Here is a 15,733-nt window from a genome sequence, read left to right as displayed (position 1 = left end):
CCCTCCCCTCGACTCCCCCGCCCCGGGCCGCGCCACTAGCACGTGGTGCAATGCTTCCCGGAGGTGTCACTTCACCGCTTGGGGGCGTCTCGGGGTCTGGCAGGGCCGGGGAAGGCGCCGACCTAAAGTTCTGAGTCAGAGGACGAGGAGCAGGTGGGGCAGGGGACATCCTCCTGGGGATCAACGGACGTCTCCGGGGGCCCTGCTCTCGTCCTTTGGGTGCCTCAGCCTTGTCCCCAGCTCGGCACTCCTGCTCCCGCCTGGATCCCAGCCGCCGCCTCTGGGTTTCCGGACTGGAGCTGGCAGCCGCGGCGAAGACTGCTCCGGAGATGGTGGCAGAGGGTAGTGGAGCGCGGTCCCCTCCTTCAGCCCTGCCGAGCCCTGCCTCCCCTGCTCCGGCCGGGCCAGACAGGCCTTTCTCAGAGGCCGGCGTCTCACACCCCCAGACCCGGGCGGGGCGGCCCCCGCGTAGCTAGGCCCAGCCTCCCGCCCCGCCCCCGGGGGTGCGCCGGCCTCCGCGCGAGTCCTCTCCGGCTCCTCGCCCCTCCCCGCCTCCGCCCACCAGGGGGCGGCAGCATCCCCAGTCCCGGAGTGAGTCCCGCGCCGCAACCTCACCCGCGGCGCGGGATGGGCTCAGGAGGCCCTCGGAGTGCTCCGGCCAGGGATGCGTGGTGAGAGCTGCGGGCCCCGAAGCTCGGGTTTGGGGGTGCGGTTGGAGGACGGGGGCGCTGCTGGAGGGACGGGACGGCGTGGGACCGGGGCGAGGGCCCCAGCCCGGGAGAGCTCCCTCTGCCCAGCCCGAGCCGCTGCCCACTTCCCCTTTGATCTGCACCTTTCCTCCCTTGCCAAGGGACGGCCTTCCTTCCCGTGTCGCGGCCAGGCTCCAGCCGGCATCCGAATAGCGACTCTCAGAGCAGCTGGGGCAGCAAGGGCGCCCCCCGGCAGGGCATAGCGTCCTCCGCCCCAGGGCCCGGCGCAGTCCTGGCAGCAGAAGTGGTTCTCGTGCCAGCGCCATCCCTCCGCCTCGGTGCAGCGCCGGGAGAAGATCAGCGGGGAGAGGGAGTGGGGACCGGCTCATTCATTCATTCATTCATTCACTCATTCACTCATTCATTCATCCAGTAACCACGCCTTATAGCCAGTTAACGCTACAGCACGTCCGCAGACATTCTCATTTGATCTACTCAACCACTCTCCGACGCAGGGAGGGCTGATGGCTTAGCCAGGATCCCCAGCTAGCAGGTGGCACAGCCCGAAGTGGGGAAGTGGGACCCAGGGTTCCGTGCTCACATTATGCTAACTCAAGGGAGTTTCTTGCATGATAAGGCACAGCACCGGGCACCTAGAACACTGATGGGAACGTCTGTCCAAGAGTCCCTGCTCCAGAGAAGCTGTCAATCCCAGAAAATATGGGGGACACCGCAGTGAGGGAGGATGCAAAGGGTCCCACATGCCCAGAGCTCAGGTCGGAGCAAGGGAAACACAAAGATCCAGGCTGTGCCTCTCCGCCCCACGCCATTCCCTGATACGGGGAGAGATTCCCTACATCCTGCCACGTTGGGCCCTGAACAGACCTCCACTCAGAGCTGTCCCTGGCCACAGGCAGGGCAGCGTGGCCTCGGCGGCTCAGCACGATGACGGCCGCAGTAGAGGTGCCGTCGCGGTCGCAGTAGATGCGGTTCATCAGGGCCTGGCCACAGGCCTGGCAAGCACAGCCAGCCTGGTACCAGCAGCGGCTCCTGCCCTGGCTGCGGAACACTCCGTGTTCCCCTGGCCTCGGGCGCTCCCTGCACTGCCAGGCGGGGTGCTGGCTGGTCAGAGGCTGCACCACCCTCCGGCTCTTCCATCCCAACCCCACCTCCACTGCAGGCTCACCAAGCACCCCCAAACTTGGTTTCTCTTGAAGTTTGCCATACTGTCAATCCCCAAACCCTTTTCTCACCAGAGTCTCAGAAGCTAGCTCCTTCTGCAGAATTGAGAGGGCAAAGAGTGGAGGAAGGGGAATATTGGGGGAGGGGGGGTATACTACATACCTTTTCACAGGTGCATTCTTCGAGCTTGGGAGGCATCAGGCACGCCACCCCCTGTCCCAGGGCCTCCCGCCTCCGCTGGACACAGAAGAGCCGGAGCTCAGCCAGCTCCTCCTCCCCAAGGGCCAGGCAGTATCGCTCCTGCAGAAACAGGTTCCACTGTGACCAGGAGAGCCCCAGCAGGCAAGGTTGAAGCTTGAGTGGAGAAGGCTTAGCTGCTGGTGGGTCAAAGGAAGGTTGTAGAACCTCAGGGAGGTGCCAGTGGTAACAGCCTAGAAGGGCATTGAGATGGAAAGAGGACAGGGACAAAAGAGTGCCAGTAAACCCACCTCAGTCTTGCTCTCCCCTCCCCCAGGGACGGTCATCACTCAGCTCTGGCACAGCACTTAGCCCTGTCCCCACATATTTAGGTGCTTGCTCCCAATGAACCATAGATATAGCTCAGTATTACTTCCCATGGTGTTTGCCCTACTTAGTCCATATTCTCCTGTCTTGCCTACCCAGCTGATTATAAGCCTTTAGACCGGGCGCACATAGGGCCTCAATAAATACTTAACCATACTCCCTACATTTGTACATTCCATTATTTGTTTCAAAAGTCGTTCATGCCCATTTTCTCATTTGCCCTTCAACTAAGCATTGCGGCAGGCAGTTCGGCCATCATATAGATCATTGTACCATTATGTAGATGTGAAAACTCAGGCTGAGATTGGGGGGATGACTTCTCCCAATTAGTGGCATAGCTAGGCCTTAAATCCATGTTCCCTGACTTCTGGACCAAGGTTCTTCCACAGAATGTAAAAAGAGGGAAGCTGGGGAGAGGGAGACCCACATCGCTGTCCTGTGGAGGGAGCAGCTGCAGGAGCGTCCGGAGCCCAGGCCAGTTGGGGGCTCGGTTGGTGTCCAGGCCAAGGAGCCCCAGGCTCAGAACTTCAGGATCCTGAGGAGACACAGCAGCGGATGAGGAGTGGAGCTAGGTTTTCCCTCTTCCCTCCCCTTCTCATTGCCACCTCCTCTCCAATCTGGAGCAACAGTCAAGCACACACATACACACACCCCTTTTGGACAATCAACTTTAAGATCACCAGGACAGCTGATTGATGGAGGTTGGGGAGGCCTCACACCTCAAAACAGCTTCCCTTCATATGCTTAAAATCACCCCCTTCAGGTCTGCTTTAACAACACAGACCCCTTGGAGAGGTAATGTGTATTCATGTGAACACATTTAAAGTCAAACCCTCATGTCCTGGGTGGGGGAGGGAGGGCGGGGCGGTAGAAACGGATTCCTGCAAAGAGGAGAGGGTATTTCGCCTTTCTGGTGAGCCTTGGGCAGACTGGACCCTCCTTCCCCACCTCCATAGCCTTAACTCCCACCATTCCTTGTTGCGTACTTACCGGGCCCGTGGGCTTGCCTCCTCCCCACTCCCAGCACAGGCCCTACCTACTCCAACTGTGGGCTTCAGCTGGGTGACAGGACCAGGAAGCCCCTCTCAGCCTCTGCAGCCCATGGCTGTTCTCCTTCCCCAAGCTCCAGAAGTACAACCAGTGCCCCAAGATTTAGCACTTGTTTCTCTTTGCCCCGGTGTCTCTCGCAGCTTCTCGTCTGGTCTATGAGCTCCTCCAGGACACAGGGAAATCTCGTGTTTCTAGCCTCCTATCTATAGCAGCCATTTCTTTGGACAATTCTAAGCGCATCTCTTCAGCCCTCCTCTGGGCAAGCCCTGGAATGACCACAGCATCTCGGGGGTGGGAGGCGACTGCTGAAGTGGAAAAGGGATGGGCCCTGCCCGCAAGGACCCCTGGTCTAGTGGGTAAGGCAGAGACGAAGCCCAGCAGAAGGGGCTAGAGCTCTAGGCAGGTAGACACAGCACCACAGGGAAAAAAACAGCCAGCGCTAACTCTTCTGTTTACTCTGTGCCAGGGGCTATTCTAGCATTTTACATCCTTTACTCCACCCTCACAACAGTTGGATGAAGTAGTTTCTATTATCCCATTTTTAGGCTGAAACAAACAGGTTCATTACCTTGCCCACGTCACGTTGGAAGACTAAGGGGAGCTTTAGGAGGAGGTTTCCTTTGCGAGCTGAGATGGGTTCTGACTGGCAGCGGGGCACAGGAGGGCTGTCACCAAATCCCTGGCCTCTAGAAGAGGAGGTGAGAACAGGGTTTGGACTCTAAGAGTTATACTGCTTCCCAGCCCACAGCCCCCCTCTGCACCCCCTTTCAGAGGTCCTGTGCCACCCCTCCCAGTTTCCTGGCTCCGCACCCACCCGCTTCGTTCCCCGTCTGTCCCTCAGGTCAGGTTTCCTGTGGAAGGCAGCCAGGGTGGGCCATTCACACTCTGGGCCAGGAGCAGCCACTTTCCCTAACAGCTGTGCCCCTGCTCCAGGCAGCAAGAGGTGCTTGGGGGAGGGGGGCCCACAGGAAAAGGGGGTACATCTGGGGTCCCAGGGAGACTCTACCCTCTCTTCCAGGTTAGTTCTAGTTTGTATGAATTGTCCCACACAGACAATGCTCACAAGTCAGCTCTCCTCCCTCACCCTTCAATCCCCTTCAAAGGCAGCCTAACTCCACCTCCGCTCAGCACTGGACCCCACCTTTCTAACATGCTGATTCGTTGCAAAATTCCCCTCCCCCTGCCCCCTTAGACAAGGGACAAGGCTGAACCCCCTCTCTCACCTGCGCGCAGGTGCAACCAGGCTCATGGAGTTCGCCCTTCCCAACCCACCCCGCCCTAAAGGGCAGAGCCTGAACGGCCCTATAGTCTGGGGAGGTGAAGGGATGGGATGGTTTCCCGGACAGTGAGGGGGAGAAGAGGAGAAGTGTCCAGTCCCAACAAATACCCTCTGGATAGATCCCCCAAGTTTTTCCTCAGACCTCGCGGGGCCCACATTGGAGGCAGACAGCGTGGTGTGGTGCGCAGTCAGCTGGGGTTCCCAGTGTGGCTGCTGGGAGGTTAGCGAAGAGGCGGGATCCGCTGGGGACTCGCCCTCGCGGCGCCGGTGTCTGGGCCGTTCAGGACGTACCCGCCGTCGCGATCCCCTCACGGAGTCCCCACCCCAAGGCGCAGCGCCCGCCGCCTCCCGCCCGGGAGCCCGGCCCCCCCTCTCCCACGCCCTCCCAGGCTGGCCGAGCTGGACGGCGCGGGAAGGGGTCGGGGCTCAGGAAGGCCTTTGTGAGATCCGGGGTGGAAAGTGTGCAGGCTCCACTCCCCCGCGCCCACTACCCTGGGCTCCGCGCCGGCCTCGTGCCCCTGTGGGCGCCGAGCAGACACCGGGGAACCTCGTTTATGCCGGGTCCTCGGCCACTCGCCGAACAGAACGCCTTACCGAGCACGCAGATGCCCCCAAAACCTCCCTCAGGTTTTCTAGCCCCGCCCCTCTCTGTGTCCCCCCCCCCGCAGGGCCTCCCCTTCTCCCCAGTGGTCCCTCCGCCCCTTCCCCTTTCTCAGTCTCTTGCCAGAGTCCCTGGTACTGCCCTTCTCTCTGCCACCCCTTCAGACCCCTCCCCGATCTTTCGTGTTTCTCCTTCCACCCTGAGTCCCTTTCTGCTCGGGGTAGTGGAACCTCTGGTCCCACCTCCGTCCCCTCAGCCCCGCCCCCGCGCCAGGCTCCGCCCCATCTCTCCCGGGCCCCGCCCCCAGGAGCGCTCAGCCGCTGGCCTGGAGCGCCCTCTGGCGTGTGCGCATGCTCCCTGCTCCCGACTGCAAAGTCCTCCAAAGGGACCTTCTAGGCTGCGCGCCGGCCGCCCCGAGCGGGTCCGCCCGCCCGCAGCGTCTCGTTGGTGCCGCCGGTGACCTCCGACCCCGTGACCGCGGGGTGGGGCTGGGCAGGGAGATCTTAGCTCCGGGCGGGCGGCGGCTGCTGCAGCGGCACCCGGGAGCGGGGCCCGGCGCCGCCGGGGCCGCGGGGCGATGTGAGTCGGGGCGGGCGGGGCGGGGACGTGGCGGCTCCAGCGAGGCCGCACCGCGCTGCAGTCTCCGCTCCCGTCCGCGGCGGACCGGCGTATGGCGGAGCCCAGGGCTGGGGGCGGGGGTGCAGGGACGGCGCGCGGCCCGACCGCCCCCATTCCTTCCTGGAATCAGCTGGGGTTCCCAGTCTAGAAATCCCCCTGACAACCCCGCAACCTAAATTCTTCTCACTCCTCAGAACCACCCCACCCCCACCCGACACACCTTCGCACGTCCTGGTGCCCTCGGAACCCCTCATCCTGCGAATTTCCCGCACGCCCACATTCTCTCCTGGATGCCCCCACATGCTTCCGCCGCCCTGAGATTCCTCTGATCCGTCATACCCCTCCCCATTCTCCTTGCACCATATTCAACTCCAGAAAACTGCCCACGTCTCCCCAGTCCTCAAATGTATTTAGAGCCCTCATAACCCCCTCTTAACTCCGTGCCCAATGCAAACCTATCCCGGACCAGAACTCCCTTCTCCTGTCCCATCCAATGTAATGCCCCTCATTGGGCTGTCATCGTATGTATCTTAAAGAGAAGGGGACAGGAAAGGTGCAACAGCCTCCCCCATCTTGCACCCTATAGTTAGTTCTTGGTTTCACCCCCAGACTCCTTGTGATGGCTCAAGCCCCAATATTTTCCCCAGCCCCTGCCCCGGCTCTAGGCTGTGCACACCTCCCTCAGCCTGCTACCACTTTCCAAAGAAAAAAGCCAGACCAGGAGGGTGGGGTCTTTTCACCTGCAAAGTTCTCCAAGCATACCGAGTACAAGAGGCCCTGGGAAATGATCGTGTTTTTCCAGGAAGGAAGGTGGGATTTCAAGAGTCTCCAGGGTCCTGTCCTGTCAGCTTGTCTACTTGGGGCTCAGATCCCTGAAATTTTGGTTTATTGTTAGCATTTGTATTAACATTTTAGGCCTTTCAGAGCTTGGAGAACAGAAAAAAAAATCTATCAAGCTTTCAAATATGAGATGGTCATGAAAGAGGAGAATTTCAGTGATATTTGTCCTACATACTTACTTCTAGAGGTCATTTACGCCGGAAGCGCCACAGTTTACAAATATTTCCCTTTAAAACTAAAGCCTTGGGGTGGGAGTTGGGGTGGGTGGTGGTGGGACGGACTTGGCAGTCTCCTAGTAGCAGCAAAACGTCTAGAATATTAGTTTCCTGAATCTTAAGCCAGTGCTCTTTCCTGTACGTCATAGTGTCTTTTTGAGAAAGCTCTTTGTCAAGTTCTCGGCAAAGGTAAGGTGGTGGTTTTGGTGTTGGTCGTAACAGGATTCACGTGGAGTCTGGCGGCCACTTAAAAGGTCTCGGGCTGCCTCGGGCTTCAAACCCATTGATACGAGGAGAGTATCCTTCCCAGAGCTTATGGCGCTCAGGATTTGTGGTCCCTTTGCCCTTGATCTTGCTTTATCCATTGGTGTTTTGGTCACTGGGACCTGGAACAGATACCCAGGTGGGATGGACTGACAGCGAGTCAATCTCTTTAACGATTGCTGAGGATGAGTGTTTCCACTAACCGGTGGTCTCTGTCTCTTACGCTAGGTGAGCCCCAGGTGTGTCCCGGAGGGATCCAGGTGACTTCTCTGCAGACTGCTTGCCATGATGCCCCACCAGGAACAGGGGGAATAACGTGTGGGCCCTCTCCCATGCCCCTCCCAGAGTCAGTTTCCCGATGGCCTCGGTGAGGTGAGAGCTATATATAGGAGCCACTTTCCTAGAGTTTCCCAAATTGGGAGGAATGGAGGGTGCAGGTCAGGCTTGTTCAAAGCTTTATACATTCAGTGGGATATCTAACCTTACAGATGGATTTCTGGTATCAAGTTGCAACCCCTTGACTTCTGGTTGGAATCGGTCCATGTGTAGGTCACTCAGACCGGGTGGTAGGTATCCCCTCCAACTTTGCGCAGTCCTACGATGGTGACCTACAATCCGAGCGCCTTGTCTTGGAGGGATACGCCAAGATTGTGTCTCCCCTTTGACCAAAAGCAAATCCAGCATGTGTTTTTTTAATCAAGTTTATAAAAAGTGTGCTGTTTTAAATGTTCAATCCTCCTGGTGTATCTTTTGACCATAATGTAGCACCTCAAATGAAAAGAACATCAAAACGGTAAAGTTGAGACGGATGTTGGGATGATGGTAAGGGAGGAAAGAGGATTGGAATGATACGGGAAGAACGAGATGGAAAAGGAGAAAAGCATAGGCCAAAGTGTCTGGGACTCCCAAATTAATTTCTTTGCTGAATTTGGATGAGGCTCAAGGCCAGTACCCAACTCCTGATGCAAATCACTTCTGGGTTTCTGCTTGTTTCATGTTTTTTCTTGGTGCCCAGGCCCTCCCTTCACTGTCATTACATCGGCCTAAATCCTATATACTTCTCAAGGTCTAGATCAAATGATATGTGTGAGAAGCACCTTCCATCCCCCCATTAGCATTAATCTTTAACATATCCTAACTTGAGTTAATGTTTATCCAGTGTGTGTCTGGGCCTGGGTTGAGAGTGGGAATTTCTTGAGGGAGGGACTATGTCCTACAGTCCCTTGGGCAGAGGAGGTGGTCACAGTGAGATGGCTCTGCCCGAGTTCCCTAGAGCAGGGCTGTTAGGAGCTGACCTTGATGACTTTCCTATCCCTATGCTTTCCGTAGGGTGGGCTGGCTGCTCTGACACCATGGGGAGCTGCTGCAGCTGCCTGAACAGAGACAGCATCCCAGACAACCACCCCACCAAGTTCAAGGTACCCGCAGCCCCTCCCCTCCTGAGTGCCCACCAGGGCCTACTGGTCTTCGGCCCCGAGCGGTGGCGTTGCCTCGGCCTCCCTAGAGAAGGGGGAGTGACAGGCTGAGGCTGTGGGCTCGTTAGGACTTCCTGAGAGCAGGGCCGCTGAGGAAAAGGAGCCCAGGCCACTGTTGTGTGTTTGGCTCTTGGTGCCACCAAGAATGAAGAAATGCCGTAACACAGTCGTAGCAGAGGTGGTGTTTTTAGATTATTCGGTCCTGTCAGTATATCTTCGTAACATTACACGTAACTTTTTTGGACAAAACAACAAAAGCCTGTACTGGTGAGTTAATATGTATGAAGTATTGAAGACAGTGCTTAACACATGGCAATCACTATGTTAGTGTTGCTGAGAAGGCCAGGCCCAATGGACCTGTGCACCCCTGGTCCCTCCCACCTTTCAGGTAGTGGAGCCCCTCCTGTTGAAGCTTGGTTTCTCCTGCTCACCACCAGAGGGCGCCCTCAGCAAGGTCCTAGCGTTGGGGAGGTGGTGGAGGCAGTATGTATTTGTTCTGCCTTGGGCTTGACTCTCCCAGGGTCTTGAAATTTTGAACTTACAATCGAACACCTTCGTCCATTAACATCTGGTCCTTGGATACTAAGCCATGGACCATCTGGGGTCATCTAATCTTGGTCATCCAACCGTCTGACTATGGAGGTTAACTGACCACCCCTCCACTCACTGTGCAGATGACAAAACGAGGCCTAGAGAACTGTTGTGGGTCAGTGGCACTGAGTAATCATGTGGCTGGCACTCTGGAGAGGTTGTGGTGAGTCAGGTGAGCCCCTCGGTTCCCAGCTGTAGCCCTGCATCTTCAGCCTGCCGGTCTCCCAATGGCTCAGGGACCCAGACACCCCCTTGTTGGACTCACTCACTGACCCTCTGCCTCCTGCTCCCCAGGTGACGAATGTGGATGATGAGGGGGTGGAGCTGGGCTCCGGGGTGATGGAGCTGACCCAGAGCGAGCTGGTGCTTCACCTGCATCGGCGGGAGGCTGTCCGCTGGCCGTACCTTTGCCTGCGGCGCTATGGCTATGATTCCAACCTCTTCTCCTTTGAGAGTGGCCGCCGGTGTCAGACGGGCCAGGGTGAGTACCAGCCCCTGCCCCATGCTCACGAGGGCTTGTGCACCTGGGCCCGGTGCTAGGGCTGGAAGTCGCAGCTCAGACTCGGCAGGTATTGCCCAGCGAGGGGAAGGCTCATGGCCAGGAGCACCGGCATGTTAATACAGAGCTACATGGACTCCCAGGCCAGTGCTCTTTCACTTAGCTCTGGCAGGGACCCTTTGTGGGGAGGAGCTGTGCTCCGAGACCAGAGGCTGCTTGGGAAAAGCAGCTGATTCCTCCTCCCTCTGCTACTCCAGTTTCAAGGGTCCCTGAGTAGGAAGGAACTTTCTCCTGAGCCCCCCGCTCAGGTACCCTTGAGCCCGTGAGTAATGAAAAGCCAGGCAGGAAGCTCTGCCCTCCTCAGGGCTCTGGGGCTCGGTAATGATGGATTTGGGTAGGTGGGTCTCTTGGGTCCCGGTGTACAAAGTGACCCTCAAGCGGTTATCCCTCGTCACCTGTGAGCAATGGAGTGTGATCTATTCTTCCTTCTTCCCCTTCCTCCCTGTAGCCAGAGGTCAGGGTGTGGTGGGTTGTCCATGAGGTCAAGGCTGCAGCTCTCCGTGGCTCTTTGAAGCAGTGGTGTGGTCTGGGCTTCTCTTTCAGGGTTCAGATAGAAGCTCTCCAGGAGTCCTGCTGGGACCACGGTAAATGCAGTTTGGGTTGTGACTATGCAGAGGTGAAACGATCGAGCTCCTCTTATGGCTGCCAACAGACAGTGAGTCTCCGAGGTTGTACTGGCTGGGGGAGCCGCCTTCCCTCCGGCACCTGACCTTGGAGCTCATGAGGCAGAGGCATTAGCACTGACTGAGCAGCCAGCAGGGAAGAAGGTGGTGTGTAGTCCACACTTGGGATGCTGGAAGGGCTGCCCTAGGCCCCAGCACAGGGTTTTCCCCAAACTTCCGGCTTTCCAGGCCTTTTTTAGCCCTCGACATGGCTTGCCAGTATAGTATTTTTTCTCTTCCTCCATCCTTCCTGTCCCATTCCTGCAAACCTCAGATGTCCCATATCCCAGCCTAGCTTTATCTATCTTTGTTTGGATACACACACACCCCAAGTAGCCCCCCGTGAGTCCTGGGCCCCACTGTTACGTGAGTGCAGAATCCCAGACTGGCACAACCCGAGGGCGACTTCGGATCCCCTGAGTCACAGGTGCTCAGCCCCTCCTGCTGACCCCGGGACTTTGGGTTCCTGCATTCGAGTCTGAGAGGCCATGAGGCGGCTGCTTGGAGGAGCCACACGATCGCTGTGCTGTTTGTCCTTCAGCGAGTCAGCCATCCTTTCTGCACCAGAATTTAAGCTCCGTGAGGCCAGGGGCCTATACACAGTAGACGTTCTCTCTGGCCAGGATCTGGGCTACGTACCCAGTGAAGAAGCAGTGACAGGACAGACTCTCTACCCTCAAAGAGCTTTGGGCTGTTGGTCATGGGGCTGAGGGCTGGTACCCTGGGTGGAGCTCATTTTCTGGGGAGCCAGGGGTATAGGCAGAGGGAGATGGGGCAGCATGTGAGGGTGGTCACTGATCTGATACTACCCTTCTCAGTTTGATTTTTACTTCTCTTCCCTCACCTCTGTGCACATACATCCTTATGAAATGACTTAACCTCAGAGGAGTAGAGCTCAGGTGTTAGGTCTCAGGATGGTAACAGCTAGTGGGAGGGCAAGGGAAGGCACGCGAGCCCAGCTCCGCCCGTCTTAGAATGTGCTGGGGAGAGCGTTCCTGAGGAGGGGCTCTTCGCATCCCCGCAGCCTGGACTGGCACTGAGAGACGTTTCCTGAGCTTTGTGCAGCGGGTTAGCCTCTGTGGCCCTTCCCCGTTGGGCACAGGATCAGAGGAGCCTCATTTCTTCCTCTCCTGCTTCAGGGATATTTGCTTTCAAGTGCTCCCGGGCCGAGGAGATCTTCAACCTCCTTCAGGATCTGATGCAGTGCAACAGCATCAACGTGATGGAAGAGCCGGTCATCATCACCCGCAACAGCCACCCGGCCGAGCTCGACCTCCCGCGGGCCCCGCAGCCTCCCAACGGTGAGGAGACCCCGTCCTCGGCCCCCCAGCACACATGCACACACACGTGTGCACCCACATGCATGCACACACACGTACACACAGAAGCACAGGCCCAGGAAGCACCAGTGTGGGAGGCCCGAGTCAGACAGGTAGGTGGGGGATGGCTGGGGAGCCAGCCTTCCAGGACCAGTAGCCGACCACCATCAGAACCACTCGGGGATGGGTGAGGCCTGGCCTGGGCCAGTCAGGTGACTCCAACTGAGCCTGGGGAGTCCTGGAACTTTTATCGACGGATGGTCAGGGTGCAGACGTTGGGTTTCCATGGAAACAGCAGTCTGGAGCTTTTTTGCTTCCTTCCTTCCATCTACTGGGTCACCCCCATATACCTTTCCTGATGGATGGTGCAGGCATCTCTACCCATGACCCGTTTCTGGAGAGGTTCTCACAGCGGCTGCTGGTTCATTCACTGAGTCTGCACTGAGCACCTGCTCTGTGTGCTGCCTCCATGGCTGGCGGGTGGGGGCAGGAAAATGGAAACAGTCCTGCTTTCCAGGAGCTGCCCTTGAGCTCTTTGGCAGAGCTAGAACGAGGCAAAGGGACAGTCCAGTGATGACCAGTGTTTTAGGGAAGGATGTGAGCGGGAAGTTATGGCATTCAAGCTGAGCTTTGAGGGAAAAGATGTGAAGAACAGGGAGGTAAAAGGTCATGGGGACTGCAGGTTCATGTGGCTGATTACTTTGGAGGTCTGGGGAGGAGTCCCAGGATGCCGCACACGCGGTTGCAGTGGTTTAAGGACCCTTCACCTGGGCTTGTCTTCTCTGTCCCCAGCTCTAGGCTACAGTGTCTCCAGCTTCTCCAATGGCTTCCCTGGATGCCCAGGAGAGGGCCCAAGATTCTCAGCACCCCGGCGCCCCTCCACAAGCAGCCTTCGACACCCCTCACTTGGAGAGGAGTCCACCCATGCCCTCATTGCCCCCGAGGAGCAGGTGAGCAAGCCGCTGACCCACCCCTCCCTCTTGGTCTGGGTGGGAACGGAGGTCGGGAAATATGGCGCCTTCTCCCAGTAAGAATCGTGGCGGGAAGAAAATCTATAGGGTCCCTGACGGGTCCCAGAAGGGAGGCAGCTGCCCTGGGAGGTTTGGAGGACAAGGAAGAGGAGAAAACTCTAGCTCTTTCCCCCCTGCATCTCGTCTCTCACCCTCCTGTCCCTTCTGCTCTCCCTCCTCCCTGCCCTTGGACCTCCCTGCCTCATTTGGACTCCTTCCCCCAGTCCCACACTTACGTCAACACGCCGGCCAGCGAGGATGACCACCGCCGGAGCCGGCACTGCCTGCAGCCGCTGCCCGAGGGGCGGGCCCCCTTCCCCCCACGGGCCCCGGGCCCTGACCAGCGGGACCCGCAGGTGTTCTGGCAGCCGGGCCAGGTGAAGTTCGTGTTGGGCCCCACTCCTGCTCGGCAGCGGCACACGACGAAGTGCCAGGGTGTCTGCCCCAGCCTTCGTGACCCCCCTCACCACAACAACAACGAGGGCCCTTCCGAGTGCCCGGCCCAGCCCAAGTGCACCTACGAGAATGTCAGCGGGGGGCTGAGGCCAGGGGCCAGCTGGAGACTGAGCCCCGAGGAGCCAGGCTGGAATGGCCTTGCCCACCGCCGGGCTGCCCTGCTGCACTATGAGAACCTGCCCTCCCTGCCCCCCGTGTGGGAGAGCCGTGCCCAGCAACTGGGGGAGGAGGCCGGGGATGACGGGGACTCCAGGGACGGGCTCACACCCTCCTCCAATGGCTTCCCTGACGGCGAGGAGGACGAGACCCCCCTGCAGAAGCCCACCAGCACCCGTGCCGCCCTCCGCAGCCACAGCAGCTTCCCTGTGCCACTGACGCGCTGCCGAGGCTCCCCAAGGGTCTTCAACTTCGATTTCCGCCGGCCGGGCCCCGAGCCCCCGCGGCAGCTCAACTACATCCAGGTGGAGCTGAAGGGCTGGGGTGGAGACCACCCCAAGGGGCCCCAGAACCCCACGGCCCCCCAGACCCCCGTGCCCACCACCCACCCTGCCCGCAGCTCAGACTCCTACGCCGTGATTGACCTCAAAAAGACCGTGGCCATGTCCAACCTGCAGAGGGCTCTGCCCCGGGACGATGGCACCGCCCGGAAGACCCGGCACAACAGCACTGACCTGCCTCTGTAGGGACTCCGCCGCCGCGGGCCAGCTCCGCCCACGCTCCTGTCCTCCGAACCCACACACCGGAGTTCAGGGGTGCTTTGCAGAAGGGCACAGAGGTGAGGCCAGATGCTTCCCTGCGCTGGCCGGAGTCCCCAGAGATACCAGCCACTGAGTGGCCTGGTCTCCCAGCGGGAGAGGAGGGTGACCAGGTGAGGAGGGAGCCACGCTGTAAACTGTGAAGGGTCCTGTGACTGCATTTAGCGCCCTCCCGTTACGTCCATTCGTCTTGTCTGTCATCTGTGTATTTTTTTGGTTGAAATTTTGAAACATTTTGTACCTGTTGATTTTATTTATCAGTTTATTTTTCTATTGTTTCAAATGTAATTTAACATATTTATTATTAATATAATTATTTTTAAATTCTGGCTTGGTGAACGATGTCAGATTCTGAGGGCGTCTTTTCTGGCGTGGTTCGGGGGCAGGAGAGGAGGCCTGAGAGGCGGGGCTTCACGCAGGCCCGTTCGGGTGGTGGCGGTTTCTGTGACAAGTCTCTGACCATTCCCTTTCTCTTCCAAGAAGCCTCTCCCAGAACTTAGGGTTGCCGACGATGGGTGCTCCGTCTAAGTGCCGGCACTGGGGTCCTTGAGGCAAGAAGGGGGCTTGTAGGGAACACTGCCTCCGGGAGATAAAGCCTGGCCCTCAGGTGCGCAGTGGCTGGTGGAGGAGGGGAGGGCTCTACCACATTCTCCTTCTGGAACCCTCACTGATCTGCCGTCTGCTCCCCGGTCGGGGCAGTAGGTACCGTTCTCCTTGAACACCTGGGCCCGAAGGTGGACCGTGGGTCCTCTTCCGGCGCCCCAGCATGGCTGGGCCAAGGCTGCAACCTGACTGAGCCCAGGAATAGCAAAAGGGGAAAGCACAGTGTGATGTGTAACTAAACAACCTGGCTCGCAAAGGGTCGCTCTCCCAGAGAACTGTCCCCCAGGAATGGACTCCCTGGGACGCCTCTGCCCTCCCACAGGGTGGGCCCTGGCAGAGCCGGCCTGTGAACACGTGCCTGGAAGCCCAGGGTCTGCGCAGGCTGCACACGCCACCCACCCGGTGCTGCTGCTGCGGGAGCTCCTTCCGGTCCGAGGCTGCCTCTCTCCTCCTCCTCCTCTCGCTGGCCTCCCTGTGTCCCAGACTCCATTTCTATCCCAAGCCCCTGATGGTTCATCTGAAGGAAACCCAGGGTCTAATAAGCCGCTAGGGTCCAGGTGAGGAGTGGGAGCGAGGTTTGTGCAAGACTTGGGGACCAGCCTTCTCATCTCTGGTCACTGTGGCCCCTCTGACCTACAGAGGCCTGTCCTCACCAAGGAGACAGGCGAGGCCCATGGATTCCCTCCCCTCCTCCTGCCCCAGACACCACAGCCCCGGCCTCAATTCTAAGAGCTCCTGTTCCTCTGGACGGGCATTGAGCTAATGAGCTTTGAGACCACCCCCCTGACTCTGGGTGTCCTGTGAAATGACTGAAGAGAACTGACCATGACAGGATGTGAAGAGGCCCTTCAGCTGGGGCCCAGTAGGGGCCCAGGGTGCAGCTGCTGCACCCCCAGAGCTGGCACCAAACCCTCCTCTACATCCTTTTGATCTCTGGACGAGAGGGTCGCCGCTGCAGGCTGCATTCGTTGCCCACTTCCCACAGTGCATAGGGGCATGCC

At 58.6% G+C, this 15,733-nt stretch overlaps 2 protein-coding genes across 2 annotated transcripts; one reads left to right on the top strand and one right to left on the bottom strand.

Annotated features, from left to right (window-relative positions):
• Positions 1-121: 121 nt before the first annotated feature.
• PRICKLE4 (prickle planar cell polarity protein 4) lies at positions 122-4,734 on the bottom strand. Its single transcript, XM_054722316.1, is given in 10 exon segments — positions 122-202; positions 205-390; positions 847-933; positions 936-1,051; positions 1,594-1,654; positions 1,657-1,792; positions 2,034-2,171; positions 2,863-2,970; positions 4,054-4,171; positions 4,709-4,734. Coding segments are annotated over 10 exon segments (1,056 nt in total). The 3' UTR covers position 122.
• Positions 4,735-8,629: 3,895 nt separating this feature from the next.
• Positions 8,630-14,369, top strand: FRS3 (fibroblast growth factor receptor substrate 3). Its single transcript, XM_054722176.1, has 5 exons — positions 8,630-8,720; positions 9,663-9,849; positions 11,729-11,890; positions 12,701-12,858; positions 13,143-14,369. The coding sequence occupies exons 1-5, from the start codon at positions 8,655-8,657 to the stop codon at positions 14,055-14,057; spliced, it is 1,488 nt and encodes a 495-aa protein (XP_054578151.1). The 5' UTR covers positions 8,630-8,654; the 3' UTR covers positions 14,058-14,369.
• Positions 14,370-15,733: the final 1,364 nt, after the last annotated feature.

Source organism: Eptesicus fuscus, chromosome 10 (genome assembly GCF_027574615.1).
Source record: "Eptesicus fuscus isolate TK198812 chromosome 10, DD_ASM_mEF_20220401, whole genome shotgun sequence".
NCBI classification, from domain to species: Eukaryota; Metazoa; Chordata; class Mammalia; order Chiroptera; family Vespertilionidae; genus Eptesicus; species Eptesicus fuscus.
This window is presented reverse-complemented; position numbering and strand designations above follow the sequence as displayed.

Bases quoted from the DNA above. Each gene is read 5' to 3' on its own strand.
- FRS3 (XM_054722176.1), top strand. From the start codon at position 8,655: ATGGGGAGCTGCTGCAGCTGCCTGAACAGAGACAGCATCCCAGACAAC. The intron at 8,721-9,662 runs GTACCCGCAGCC...CCTGCTCCCCAG, and splicing joins ACCACCCCACCAAGTTCAAG to GTGACGAATGTGGATGATGA. The intron at 11,891-12,700 runs GTGAGGAGACCC...CTCTGTCCCCAG, and splicing joins GGCCCCGCAGCCTCCCAACG to CTCTAGGCTACAGTGTCTCC.